Source organism: Leucoraja erinacea, unplaced genomic scaffold, assembly GCF_028641065.1.
Source record: "Leucoraja erinacea ecotype New England unplaced genomic scaffold, Leri_hhj_1 Leri_96S, whole genome shotgun sequence".
NCBI lineage: Eukaryota > Metazoa > Chordata > Chondrichthyes > Rajiformes > Rajidae > Leucoraja > Leucoraja erinaceus.
In genome coordinates, this window is record NW_026576916.1 from 20,764 (window position 1) to 35,754 (window position 14,991).

At 51.2% G+C, this 14,991-nt stretch overlaps 1 protein-coding gene across 2 annotated transcripts in view; it reads right to left on the reverse strand.

Annotated features, from left to right (window-relative positions):
* The window catches only part of LOC129695164 (uncharacterized), a 73,432-nt gene that overhangs the window by 19,986 nt on the left and 38,455 nt on the right, over positions 1-14,991 (reverse strand). For both annotated transcript variants that reach the window (XM_055631938.1, XM_055631937.1), the window contains exons 3-4: positions 3,420-3,704; positions 1,691-1,776 (exon numbers count right to left, since the gene is read on the reverse strand). In XM_055631938.1, coding sequence (XP_055487913.1) covers positions 1,691-1,776; positions 3,420-3,704 — 371 coding nt within the window. The remainder of the gene's footprint in view (positions 1-1,690; positions 1,777-3,419; positions 3,705-14,991) is intronic.

The window sequence follows — 14,991 nt, forward strand, 5'->3', positions numbered from 1 at the left end:
TGTGGAGGCCAAGTCAATGGACAATAGACAATAGGTGCAGGAAGAGGCCATTTGGCCCTTTGAGCCAGCACCGCCATTCAATGTGATCATGGCTGATCATCCCCAATCAGTACCCCGTTCCTGCCTTCTCCCCACATCCCCTGACTCCGCTATTTTTAAGAGCCCTATCTAGTTCTCTCGTTGAAAGCATCCAGACAACCGGCCTCCACCGCCCTCTGAGGCGGAGAATTCCACTAGCGCACAACTCTCTGTGTGAAAAAGTGTTTCCTCGTCTCCGTTCTAAATGGCGTACCCCTTATTCTTACGGGCGTCAAGGTTTATAGGGAGAAGGGCAGGAGAATGGGGCTGAGAGGGAGAGATAGATCAGCCATGATTGAATGGCAGAGTAGACTCGATGGGCCGAATGGCCTAATTCTTCTCCTATGATTTATGTGCTTAAGAATGATTTGTGTCCAAACGTGGGCACTTGACATTAGCTTGCATTGGCCATGTTGGTCGCCTTGGTTTGAAGGGCCTGCTTCAGTGAAGTATGACTCTGTGAATGCAAGACATTATGCGATGGAGAACTCCGGCCACAAGGGCGGCACTGTGGCGCAGCGGTAGAGTTGCTGCCCTACAGCGCTCACAGCGCCAGAGACCCGGGTTCGATCCCGACCAGGGGCGCTGTCTGTACGGAGCATGTACGCTCTCCCCGTGTCCTGCATGGCTTTACTCCGAGATGTTCGGCTTCCTCCCACACTGCAAAGACGTGCAGGTTTGTTGATTAATTGGCTTGGTGTAAATGTAAAAATAATCCCTAGTGTGTGCAGGATAGTGTTAGTGTTAGAATGGGCCCGTTTCCATGCTATATCTGATAAGGTCATAAGTGATAGGAGCAGAATTAGGCCATTCGGCCCATCAAGTCTACTTCACCATTCAATCATGGCTGATCTATCTCTCCCTCCGAACCCCATTCTCCTGTCTTCTCCCCATAACCCCTGGCACAGATACTAATCAATTCTGAGGCTACAATCTCTGGTCCTAGACTCTCCCATGAGTGGAAACATCCTCTCCACATCCACTCTATCCAAGCCTCCCTCCCTCTCTCCCTCCCTCTCTCTCTCTCTGGTATCTCTAAACTGTACTGAATCAACATTCCCCAAGTTGTGGAGGAGATCCTCATCCCATCTCCAACCAGGGCTGGGCCAGGGGTCGGCAACGTACGGCCCCCGGGCCGAACGTGGCCCGTAACCCGAAATCATCCGGCCCGCAGGTGGATTTTTTTCCCCGTGATCATCCGTCCCGCCGAGCGCTGAGCGCGGCCGAGCTCTGTCTGTACCGCATCCTGCGCAAAGCGGCCGGCACGGCCCACGCACCTTCTGTGAACACGTTTACAAAAGAACTGCAGATGCTGGAAAAATCGAAGGTGGACAAAAATGCTGGAGAAACTCAGCGGGTGAGACGTGACATGCGAGGATTGCACGAGGCTGCCTCACCCGCTGAGTTTCTCCAGCATTTTTGTCCACCTTCTGTGAACGTGTGATTTGATGCCTGCCATCCGGGGCGGGGATGGGGACGGGATGCATGTTTACATGTGATAGATGTGGCCCCGCCATCCTGCTAACAGACATGCGTCCCGGCCCCTATGCACAACAAGGTTGCCCACCCCTGGTGCGGGGGAAGGGTTGACATTAACGCCCGTGCCACACACCTGTTCTTGTCCAGCAAGCGGCGACGAAACCTCAGGCTCCTCCAGGTCAGGTACAGAGTCATCGCTCTCCGATTCATTGCAAGACCCTGGAGACACAGAACAGCGGCGTTAGTGACACTGGCTCGTTCACAAGCGAAGGGACTCGTTCAGCCAGACGGTTGTGAATCTGCTTCAGAGGGCGGTGGAGGCCGGTTCTCCGGACACTTTCAAGTGAGAGCTAGATAGGGCTCTTAAAATTAGCAGAGTCAGGGGATATGGGGAGAAGGCAGGAACGGGGTACTGATTGTGGATGATCAGCCATGATCACATTGAATGGCAGTGCTGGCTCGAAGTGCCGAATGGCCTACTCACAGCACCTATTGTCTATGTTTCTAGGAGCAGAATTAGGCCATTCGGCCCATCGTGTATACTCCGCCATTCAATCATGGTTGATCTATCTCTCCCTCTCAACCCCATCCTCCTGCCTGCTCGCCAGAGGTCTCAGACTCATAATTAAAGGACGTTCCTTTAGGAAGGAGATGAGGAGGAACGTCTTGAATCAGAGGGTGGTGAATCTGTGGAATTCGTTGCCACAGAAGGTTGTGTAGGCCAGGTCAGTGGATATTTTTATGGCAGAGATAAATAGATTCTTGATTAGTACGGGTGTCAGGGGTTGTGGGGAGAAGGCAGGAGAATGGGGTTGAGAGGGAGAGATGGACCAGCCATGATTGAATGGTGTGGAGAAGATTGATGGGCCGAATGGCCTAATTCTTCTCCTACCACTATGAACATGAACATGAGATGAAATGATGCATCAGGTGACCTGTTTAAGAAAGAACTGCAGATGCTGGAAAAATCGAAGGTAGACAAAAATGCTGGAGAAACTCAGCGGGTGAGGCAGCTTCAATGGAGCGAAGGAATAGGTGACGTTTCGGGCCGTGACCCTTCTTCAGACCCGAAACGTCACCTATTCCTTCGCTCCATAGATGCTGCCTCACCCGCTGAGTTTCTCCAGCATTTTTGTCTACATCATGTGACCTGATCATCGGGGAAAGCGGAGACTCCCACGCGGGGACAAAGCTGAAGGATGAGAGGGGATCTCATTGAAACATATTAGATTCTTAAGGGTTTGGACACACTAGAGGCAGGAAACATGTTCCCGATGTTGGGGGAGTCCAGAACCAGGGGCCACAGTTTAAGAATAAGGGGTAAGCCATTTAGAACGGAGACGAGGAAACACTTTTTCTCACAGAGAGTGGTGAGTCTGTGGAATTCTCTGCCTCAGAGGGCGGTAGAGGCCGGTTCTCTGGATACTTTCAAGAGAGAGCTAGATAGGGCTCTTAAAAATAGCGGAGTCAGGGGATATGGGGAGAAGGCAGGAACGGGGTACTATTTGGGGATATACAAAAATGCTGTCGAAACTCAGCGGGTGCAGCAGCATCTATGGAGCGAAGGAAATAGGCGACGTTTCGGGCCGAAACCCTTCTTCAGACTAATTGGGGATAATCAGCCATGATCACATTGAATGGTGGTGCTGGTTCGAAGGGCCGAATGGCTAACTCCTGCACCTATTGTCTATTCTCTATTAAGACCCTTCTTCAGACCTGAAACGTCACCTATACCTTCGCTCCATAGATGCTGCCTCACCCGCTGAGTTTCTCCGGCATTTCTGTCTACATCAGGTGACCTGATCTTCAGGGAAAGCGGAGGCTCCCACGCGGGGAAAACGCTGAAGCACGATTCCTCTTACCTCTGTTGACTGCGGTGGTCTCGAAGGCCCTCGGCTTCGGGGGGATCTGTGCGTCGATGGGTTCCGACTGAACAAGGTCCTGCTGGGGTGGGCTTCTCTTCCTCACGTCTTCCAGGAGGATGGGGAAGGGCAGCTCGCTCTCGCTGGAGGACCTGGAGTCGGAGGGACTGAAGGCGTGACGGCCCCTGCAGATGGGCGCGGCATCCAGGGTATTGGCTTCTGCCCGGGCAGAGTCCAGCTGACCCAATCCCGGGCACCGCTCCGAGCTCGCGGCCTCCTGCGGGGCTACAAGGGGGCAGAGACCATTCACCAGGATGTTAAGAGTCAACTTTTAGTTTAGTTTAGCGATACAGCGCGGAAACAGGCACCTCGGCCCACCGTCTCCACGCCGACCAGCAATCCCTGCACATTAACACTATCCTACACACACTAGGAACAGCAGAGCACCACTCTCTGTGAGAAAAAGTGTTTCCTCGTCTCCGTTCTAAATGGCTTACCCCTTATTCTTAAACTGTGACCCCTGGTTCTGGACTCCCCCAACATCGGGAACATGTTTCCTGCCTCTAGCGTGTCCAAACCCTTAATAATCTTATATGTTTCAATAAGATTCCCTCTCATCCCTCTAAACTCCAGAGTGTACAAGCCCAGCTGCTCCATTCCCTCAGCATATGACAGTCCCGCCATCCCGGGAATTAACCTTGTGAACCTACGCTGCACTGCCTCAATAGAAAGAATGTCCTTCCTCAAATTAGGGGATCAAAACTGCACACAATGCTCCAGGTGTGGTCTCACTAGGGCCCTGTACAACTGCAGAAGGACCTCTTTGCTCCTATACTCAACTCCTCTTGTTATGAAGGCCAACAGGATCACCTACAAAATCCTGATCCTCACCTACAAAGCCCTCCACCATCTGCCCCCCCCCCCCCCCCCCCCCCCCCATATCTCACTGACCTCCTCTCCCCCCCTACCAACCCTCACGGTCCCTCAGATCCACATCAGCCGGTCTCCTCTCCATCCACGTCCAACCTCCGCAGTTTTGGGGACAGAGCCTTCTCCAGGGCAGCTCCCAGGCTCTGGAACTCCCTCCCCCAACTGATCCGCAATTCCGTGTCCCTCACCATCTTCCAGTCCCACCTCAAGACCCATCTCTTCACCTCTGTCTATCCTTAGCCCCACGTCCCCCTCCCTTTTCATCTGTGCTTGAATTGCCTCATATTGGGTTTTGAATTGAATTCTGTCTTTAATTTGTGTACTAGTCATGTCTCTACTATTTATTTCATTCCCCTTACATGTTTGTCCTCCACTTGCTAAATTTTTGTAAGGTGTCCTTGAGACTCTTGAAAGGCGCCCATAAATAAAATGTATTATTATTATTAACATGCCATTCGCTTTCTTCACTGCCTGCAGAGAGTGGTGAATCTGTGGAATTCTCTGCCACAGAAGGTAGTTGAGGCCACAGTTCATTGGCTATATTTAAGAGGGAGTTAGATGTGGCCCTTGTGGCTAAAGGGATCAGGGGGTATGGAGAGAAGGCAGGTACAGGATACTGAGTTGGATGATCAGCCATGATCATATTCAATGGCGGTGCAGGCTCGAAGGGCCGAATGGCCTACTCCTGCACCTATTTTCAATGTTTCTATGTTTCTACCTGCAGGCAGTGAACTATTGTACTAAATCTCCCTGTTAGCAGTCGCTCCCAGCTCTAGAACTGAGCACACTGAGTGTGCACACAGAATGCTGGAGTAACTCAGCGGGACAGGCAGCGTCTCTGGAGAGAAGGAATAGGTGACGTTTCGGTTCGAGACCCTTCTTCAGACTGAAGGCTGAAGTTAGCAGGGTCTTAAGAAGGGTCTCGACCCTGCAACGTCGCCCATTCCTTCTCTCCAGAGATGCTGCCTGTCCCGCTGAGTTACTCCAGCTTTTTGCGTCTATCTTCAGTGAACGAATGACTGAATAAGTTATTGGCCAAGTTTTTACACATACAAGGAATTTGCCTTGGTGCATCGCTCGAAAATTACAACATGACATGTCTTAACTGCATTACTGGTGCTGGGTCCCATCAAAAGGGTCATTTAAATCAGTTATTTAAATCAGGTCGGCACTAAATATTCCTTGGCAATGCTTAAAGAATATTCGGTCCTTTTTGACTTCTGTCTCATCAGTAGTAAGAGCTGTGGGCAGGCGTGAATGAATAATGTTCATGTCAGATATATCGTGCCTGGACACTGTGCTATATAACTGTAAGATTCTTCCATCATGTTTCACCAGCCTCAATCGTGGAGTCATAGAGTGATACAGTGTGCAAACAGGCCGTTCAGCCCAACTTGCCCACAACGGCCAACATGTCCCAGCTACACCAGTCCCACCTGCCTGCGTTTGCCACATATCCTTCCAAAACCGTCCTATCCATGTATCTATCTAAATGTTTCTTAAATGTTGGGATAGTCAAGTCAAGTCAAGTCAAGTTTATTTGTCACATACACATACGGGATGTGCAGTGAAATGATAGTGGCAATGCTCGCGGACTTTTGTGCAAAAGACAAACAACAAAACAACCAAACAAACTATAAACACAATCATAACACACATATTCTTTTACATAATAAATAATGGAAGGAAAAACGTTCAGTAGAGTTAGTCCCTGGTGAGATACCTGTCCCAGCCTCAACTACCTCCTCTGGCAGCTCGTTCCATACACCCACCACCGGTTGTGTGGAAAAGGTTACCCCTCAGGTTCCTGTTGAATCTCTCCCCCATCACCTTAAACCCATGTCCTCGATTCCCCTACTCTGGACCAGAGACTCTGTGCGTCTACCCGATCTTTACCTCTCATGATTTTATACACCTCTATAAGATCACCCCTCATCCTCCTGCACTCCAGGGAATAGAGACCCAGCCTACTCAACCTCTCCCTGTAGCTCACACCCTCGAGTCCTGGCAACATCCTCGCAAATCTTCTCTGCTGCACCCTTTCCAGCTTGACAATATACTACGTACAACAAGTTGCCCAAAATGGAACACAATGCGGACTCACAAACGTCTGATACAACTGCAGCATGACCTCCCAACTTCTGGACTTTAGTTATAGTTTTAGATTTAGAGTTGCAACATGGCAACAGGCCCTATCAGCCCACCGGGTCCGTGCCGACCAGCGATCCCTGCACATTAACATCTTTTTACATTCACACCAAGCCAATTAACCTACAAACCTGTACGTCTTTGGAGTGTGGGAGGAAAACGAAGAACTCGGAGAAAACCCACGCAGGTCACGGGGAGAACGTGCAAACTCCGTACAGACAGCGCCCGTAGTCGGGATCGAACGCGGATCTCCAGTGCTGCATTCACTGCAAGGCAGCAACTCTGTCAGCGTCCGACACACGTGCGGTACGCGGCGCGACTCTCGTCAGCAGCGGCCTCTGCAGCCCGTCTGCGTTTTTATTATTTTTGGTCTATGTTTTTATGTAGTTTTTGTTATTTTTTGTTGGGGTATGTGTGTGTGGGGGGGTGGGGGTGGGGAGGGAGGGGGTAACTTTTAAATCTCTCCCTGCACGGGAGACCCGACCTTTTCTTTGTCGGGTCTCCGTTGTCGTTGGGGCTGCAACGAGGAGCGGCCTCCAACAGGAGAAGACCGGGGACTCTGGTGCCGACGACTCACCTCACTGTCGCGGAGCTGGCCGAGTCCGGAACGGGTAGAGCGGTGGTGGAGCGCTGCTGCTGCTGCGGCCCGACCTCCGGAGATTCGGAGGCTGCAACTGCGGGTCTGGCGGACGGCGGCACCGGGAGCCCGCGGGTCCCTGGAGGGAGACCGCTTTTCAGGGCTCCCGCAACGGCGACTTCTCCCGCCCGAGTTGCGGGGTCGAAGAGCTCCTGGAGCGGGGCCTTACAGCACCGCCCCGCGCGGCTTGGAATGGCTGCGGGACTCTGCGACCAAGACCCGGTGTGCGACCTCGCACCACCCGGCGTGGCTTTAATGGCCGCGGGACAATCGCCATCGCCAGCCGGGGGCTTTGACTTTGACTCTGACATCGGGAGGGGGGGGGAGGGATAAGTGGAGAGATAAGTTTTTTTGGACTTCCATCACAGCAATGTGATGGATGTATGTGTAAATTATGTTGTGTCTTGGGTCTATTTGTTTGTAATGTATGGCTGCAGAAACGGCATTTCGTTTGGACCTCAAGGGGTCCAAATGACAAATAAATTGTATCTATCTCGATCTTGATCTTGATCTTGATCTCTACCGCTGTGCCACCGTGACCACCCTAATACTCTCTAATCCAGGCAGCATTTTGGTAAAGCTCTTCTGCTCCCTCTCCCTCTACACGATCCTCCTGTCATGGTACCTGTCCGAATATATCATAAATAGGGAAAGGTTCTGAAGGATTTGGGCAGGTGCGGGCCAAATGGGACTGGCTTGGATGGATCTCCTTGGTCGGCATGGACAAATTGGGCTGAAAGGCCTGTTTCAGTGCTGTTATGCCTCGATGACTTCGTGACTTTATTCCTTGGAGCGCAGGAGGGCGACGGATGATAGAGGTAGAAACATAGAAACATAGACAATAGGTGCAGGAGTAGGCCATTCGGCCCTTCGAGCCTGCACCGCCATTCAATGTGATCATGGCTAATCATCCAACTCAGTATCCTGTACCTGCCTTCTCTCCATACCCCCCTGATCGCACTAGCCACAAGGGCCACATCTAACTCCCTCTTAAATATAGCCAATGAACTGTGGCCTCAATTACTTTCTGTGGCAGAGTATTCCACAGATTCACCACTCTCTGTGTGGAAAAAAAAATTCTCATCTCGATCCTAAAAGATTTCCCCCTTATCCATAAACTGTGACCCCTTGTTCTGGACTTCCCCAACATCGGGAACAATCTTCTTGCATCTAGCCTGTCCAACCCCTTAAGAATTTTGTACATTTCTATAAGATCCCCCCTCAATCTTCTATAAGATGTATAACATCATGAGAGGAATAGATAGAGTGAGTGCGCAGTGGGGGAAGTCAAGAACCTGAGGACATAGGTTTATAAGGTGATGAAATAGGAGCAGAATTAGGCCATTCGGCCCGTCAAGTCTACTCTCACATCCAATCTATCTCTCCCTCCTAACACCATTCTCCTGCCATCTCCCCGTAACCTCTGACACCCGTACGAATCAAGAATCTATCCATCTCTGCCTTAAAAATATCCACTGACTTGATTAGGCCATTGACTTGGCCTCCACAGCCGTCTGTGGCAAAAGGTTCCACAGATTCACCACCTTCTGACTAAAGAAATTCCTCCTCATCTTCCTAAAGGAAGTTCCTTTAACTCTGAGGTTTAAGGTGAGACGGCAAAGATTTAATAGGAATCTGAGGGGCGACCTTTTTGCACACACAGGGTGGTGGGTGTATGGAACGAGCTGCCAGAGGAGGTGGTTGAGGCTGGGACTATCACAATATTTAACAGCCATTGAAGCAGGTACATGGATAGGACAGGTTTAGAGGGATATGGACCAAATCCAGGCAGGTGGGACTAGTGTAGATTGGGCGGGGGGGGGGGGGGGGGGCCGATGTTGGTTGGCATGGGCAAACATAAAAAATAAACAGAGAAACATAGAAAATATGTGCATGGGTAGGCCATTCGGCACTTCGAACCAGCACTGTCATTCATTATGATCATGGCTGATCATCCTAAATCAGTACCCTCTTCTTGCTTTCTTCCCATATCCTTTGATTCTGTTAGCCCTATGCGCTGTATCCAACTCTCTCTTGAATAGACAATAGGCAATAGGTGCAGGAGTAGGACATTCGGCCCTTCGAGCCAGCACCACCATTCACTGCGATCATGGCTGATCATCCCCAATCAGTACCCCGTTCCTGCATTCTCCCCATATCCCTTGACTCCGCTATCTTTAAGAGATCTATCTAACTCTCTCTTGAAAGCATCCAGAGAATTGACCTCCACCGCCTTCTGAGGTAGAGAATTCCACAGACTCACCACTCTCTGTGAGAAAAAGTGTTTCCTCGTCTCCGTTCTAAATGGCTTACTCCTTATTCTTAAACTGTGGCCCCTGGTTCTGGACTCCCCCAACATGTTTCCTGCCTCTAGCGTGTCCAAACCCTTAATAATCTTATATGTTTCAATAAGGTCCCCTCTTATCCTTCTAAATTGCAGTGTATACAAGCCCAGTCACTCCATTCTCTCAGCATATGACAGTCCCGCCATCCCGGGAATTAACCTGGTGAACCTACACTGCACTCCCTCAATAGCAAGAATGTCCTTCCTCAAATCTGGAGACCAAACTGCACACAATACTCCAGGTGTGAAATCACTAGGGCCCACTACAACTGCAGAAGGACCTATTCTCAACTCCCCTCGTTAGGAAGGCCAACATGACATTCGTTTTCTTCACTGCCTGCTGTACCTGCATGCTTGATTTCAGTGACTAATGAACAAGGACCCCCAGATCTTTTTGTACTTCCCCTTTTCCCAACTTGACACCATTCAGATAATAATCAGTACCCCGTTCCTGCTTTCTCCCCATATCCCTTGATTCCGTTAGCCCTATGCGCTGTATCCAACTCGCTCTTGATTACATCAAGGAGATAGTTTACAGGGGTGGGGTTAACATTGTCATGGTAATGGCAAGAGGCGGGAGTGGCCGGTCGCCAGAGCTAACACATCACAAGTGTGTCACGTCACATCAGACAAGATGGGCTGAAGGGCCTGTTCCCACTCTGTGTGACTCAGTGTGACAAACTGTACACTGCAAGGGCCAGGAAGCGAGCGGGCAAGATCATCTCTGACCCCTCTCACCCTGGCCACAAACTCTTTGAATCAGTTCCCTCTGGAAGGCGACTCCGGACTGTCAAAGCTGCCACAGCCAGACATAAAAACAGCTTTTTTTCCAGAAGTAGTTGCTCTACTCAATAACCAAAAGCCTGTAGCCTCCTTTTGCTCTGATATTTTATTTAATGCACATGTTTAATCGATAATGTTTCATTATTAATGTTTAATGTGTCATTCCTAACTGCCACTGTATGTCATGTTGTCACTTGCGGGAGGAGCACCAAGGCAAATTCCTTGTATGTGAATACTTGGCCAATAAACTTATTCATTCATTCATAAGTGGCAGCTGGATTTTAAGATCTGCTCCTGGGGAAATTATAGGATGACAGTCTTCTGATATAAAGGAGAGGGCTGCACAAATCAAACTGCACGTTAAGATAAAGGGGCAGACCATTAAGTGGAGTAAGAGAATAATTAATTATTTAAGGATGGAGCCAAGGTGGAATTACTTCAGGATGGTGAATCAGCGGGATTCATCACCACAGACAGCGGTGGAGGCCAAGTCAAGGGGCCATTTTTAAACCGGAGATTGATAGGTTCTTTATTAGTACGGGTGTCAAAGGCAGGAGAACGGGGTTAGGAGGGAGAGATAGATCTGCCATGATTGAATGGTCGAGTAGACTCGATGGGCCGAATGTGTGCAGTGTTTTGGTTCCCTAATTTGAGGAAGGACATCTATCTATATTACTAAAAGTCTGTTCTCGACCAGTTTTGGCCATCTGTGCTGCTATTTCCGAGAGAACGCTGCCACCTACGGCCGTCATTTTTGGCCACCTTGCTCAGAGCCCCCCTCCGCCATATGTGTGCCGAGCATTTTACCCGTCGATGAAAAATGACAGAGATATTAATGATTTTACAAAATTTCCCATTCTCTCTGCTGGTGAGGGACTATAAAACCAGGAAGTGGTGTGCCCCAATCGGTCTCTTCAAGATGGAGGAAGGCAGAGGGTCACGTTTCTCTGAGCTGTGAATAACACTGAACACATGTCTACTCAAATGTAAGCGTCCTTAGTGGTTCTAAAACGCTTGCAGAATGTGTCTATTGGTTCTAAAATGTTTCCAAAAAGTGTTTATTGGTTCTACAATGCTTGCAAAAAGTGTCTCTTTTGGTTCTACAATGCTTGCAGAATGTCTTTTTTGGTTCTAAAATGTTTTTTAAGTTCTCCCCCCCCCCCCCCCCCCCCCCCCCTTTCCCCCCTGTTGCCCCCCCCCCCCCCCCCCCCCCCCCCCCCCCCCCCCGCTCTCCCCCCCTCCCCCCTCCCCCCTCCCCCCTCCCTCTCCCCCTCTCCCTCCCCCCCCTCCCCCCCCCCCCCCCCCACCCCTCTCTGTCTTTCTCTTGCTCTTTGTCTCCCTCCATCTCTCCCCCCCTCTCTCCTCCTCCCCCCCTCTCCCTCTCCCCCCCCCCCTCTCTCCCTCCTCTACCACCACCCTTGCCCCCCTCTCCTCTCCCCCCCTCTCCTCTCCACCCTCTCCCTCCCTCTCTCCCCTCCTCACTTTCCTCTCCCCCTCTCCCCCCCCCCCCCATCCCCTCCCCACCATTCCTCCCCTAAACCCCCTCCCCTCCACACACCCCTACCCCCTTCCCTCATCCCCTCCCTGCTCCTCACCTCCCCCCCCCCCCACACCCATCCCACTCTCCCTCTCTCCCCCCCCCCTCTCCGCCCCCCTCCCCCCCCCCCTCTCCCTCCCCCTCTCCCGCCCCCCCCTCTCTCTCTCCCCTCCTCCCCCCCCCCCACCCCTCCCTAAACCCCCTCCCCTCCACAGCCCCTACCCTCTTCCCTCCACCCTCCCCCCCCTGCCCCCCCTGCTCTCCACCTCTCCCCTTCACCCCCTCTCTCAGCACCCCCTCTCTCTCACCTCTCTCTCTCTCCACCCCCACCTTTCCCCCCTCACCCACCCTCCCTCTTCTCCTCCTCTCCACTCCCCTCTCCCTCTTGCCCCTCTCTCTGTGTCTCTGTCTCTCTCTCTCTGTCTCTGCCCCTTCTCTCTCTGTCCTCACTCTCTACCCCCGCCCCACCCCCTCTCTAGATGTGACTGCAAGTTGGGGGCTATGCGTCAGTGGATAGGGTGGTTATGGGGTAAAAGGAGCAAATTAATAATATTAATATAATATCAAGGGGGGTAATTAGCGTGAGTGCGGGGGGAGGGGGGGATAGTTAGTGTGTGTGACGCTGCATGCTGCCTCCCCTCCCACAACCGCACATTGGGGGAACAGACCCAACGGGTCTGCACTTGGTCTAGTTCTTGCTATTGAGCGAGGTTTACAAGGTTAACTCCCGGGATTGCGGGTCTGTCATATGCTGAGAGAATGAAGCAGCTGGGCTTGTACACTCTGGAGTTTAGAAGGATGAGAGGGTATCTTGTTGGAACATATAAGATTGTTTTGAGTTTGGACTCGCTTGAGGCAAGAAACATGTTCCCGATGTTGGGGGAGTCCAGAACCAGGGGCCACAGTTTAAGAATAAGGGGCAAGACATTTAGAACGGAGACGAGGAAACACTTTTTTCACAGAGAGTGGTGAGTCTGTGGAATTCTCTGCCTCAGAGGCCGGTGGAGGCCGGTTCTCTCGATGTTTTCAAGAAAGAGCTGGATAGGGCTGTTAAAGATAGCGGAGTCAGGGGATATGGGGAGAAGGCAGGAACGGGGTACTGATTGTGGATGATCACATTGAATGGCGGTGCTGGCTCGAAGGGCCGAATAGTGTGCACCTATTGTCTATGTTGTCACGTCACATCAGACAAGATGGGCTGAAGGGCCTGTTCCCACTCTGTGTGCTCAGTGTGACAAACTGTACACTGCAAGGGCCTACTCCTGCACCTATTGTCTATTGTCTATTGAATGGCCTAATTCTGCTACTAGGTTTATAGTCCTTAGACTTAAAGAGATATAGCTTGGAAGCAGGCCCTTCGGCCCACCGAGTGACAATCAACCTATAAACCTGAGTAGGAACGAACTGCGGATGCTGGTTTAAGTCGAAGGTAGACACAAAATGCTGGAGTAACTCAGCGTGACAGGCAGCATCTCTGGAGAGACGGGAGTAGGTGACGTAAAAACATAGAAACATAGAAAATATGTGCAGGAGGAGGCCATTCAGTCCTTCGAGCCAGTACCGCCATTCATTGTGATCATGGCTGATCGTCCCCAATCAATTACCCGTTCCTGCCTTCTCCCCATATCCCTTGACTCCTCTAGCCCCTAGAGCTCTATCTAACTCTCTCTTAAATCCATCCAGTGACTTGGCCTCCACTGCCCTCTGTGGCAGGGAATTCCTCAAATTCACAACTCTCTGGGTGAAAAAGTTTTTCCTCACTTAAATGGCCTCCCCTTTATTCTAAGACTGCGGTCCCTGGTTCTGGACTCACCCAACATTGGGAAACCAACAGTCTGAAGAAGGGACTCGACTCGAAAGGTCACCCATTCCTTCTCTCCAGAGATGCTGCCTGTCCCGTTAAGTTACTCCAGCATTTTGTGTCTGTCTACAACCTGTAAGTCTTTGGAGTGTGGTGGGAAACCGGAGCGCCCGGAGAAAACCCACGTGGTCACATGGAGAATATATAAACTCCTTACAGACAGCACCCCTAGTCAGGATTGAACCAAGGTCTCTGCCGCTGCAAGGCAGCAACTCTATCCCAGTGCCACTATTATGGTCTTAAACTCAGGTTGCAAACAGGCAGCATGCAATCACTAAAATGCAAATAGATTAATCTATCTACTTCATTGGTGACCCTCGGACTATTCTTGATTGGACTTTGCTAGCTGTACCTTCCACTCAACGTTATTCCCTTTATCATGTATCTGTACACTGTAAATAGCTCGAATGTAATCACGTATTGTCTTTCGGCTGAAGTGTGAAAACGCACACCGCCAGATTCAGGGACCAGTTTCTTCCCAGCTGTTATCAGGCAACTGAACTATCCTACCTCAACCAATCCGCGAACTCCTACAGACCCGCTACGGACATTCTCCGAGTTCGATTCAGGGGAAAACTCGGGAGAACTCTTGAATTACCTCGCAGAGTGGGACAGGCCCTTGAGCTAATATCGACCGCCTTGGTGACCCTCGAACAATCCTTGATCGGACTTTGCTGGCTTTACCTTGCACTAAGCTTTATTCCTTTATCATGTATCTATTTATACACAGTGAATGGCTCGATTGTAATCATGTATTGCAACCTTGTTGTGCAAAGGGGCCGGGACGCATGTCTGTGAGCGGAAGGCGGACCACATCTATCACGTGTACACATGGATCCCGCCCCTTCGTGGATGCCATCTGGAGCACTGGCCCCTAGTTACGGGTGCTCACCAACATGGCGCCCCTAGTTACGGGCGCTCACCAACATGGCGTCCCTAGTTACGGGCGCTCACCAACATGGCGTCCCTAGTTACGGGTGCTCACCAACATGGCGTCCCTAGTTACGGGAGCTCACCAACATGGCGTCCCTAGTTACGGGTGCTCACCAACATGGCGTCCCTAGTTACGGGTGCTCACCAACATGGCGTCCCTAGTTACGGGCGCTCACCAACATGGCGTCCCTAGTTACGGGCGCTCACCAACATGGCGTCCCTAGTTACGGGCGCTCACCAACATGGCGTCCCTAGTTACGGGCGCTCACCAACATGGCGTCCCTAGTTACGGGCGCTCACCAACATGGCGTCCCTAGTTACGGGCGCTCACCAACATGGCGTCCCTAGTTACGGGCGCTCACCAACATGGCGTACACATGGCGTAACTACGACCATTGC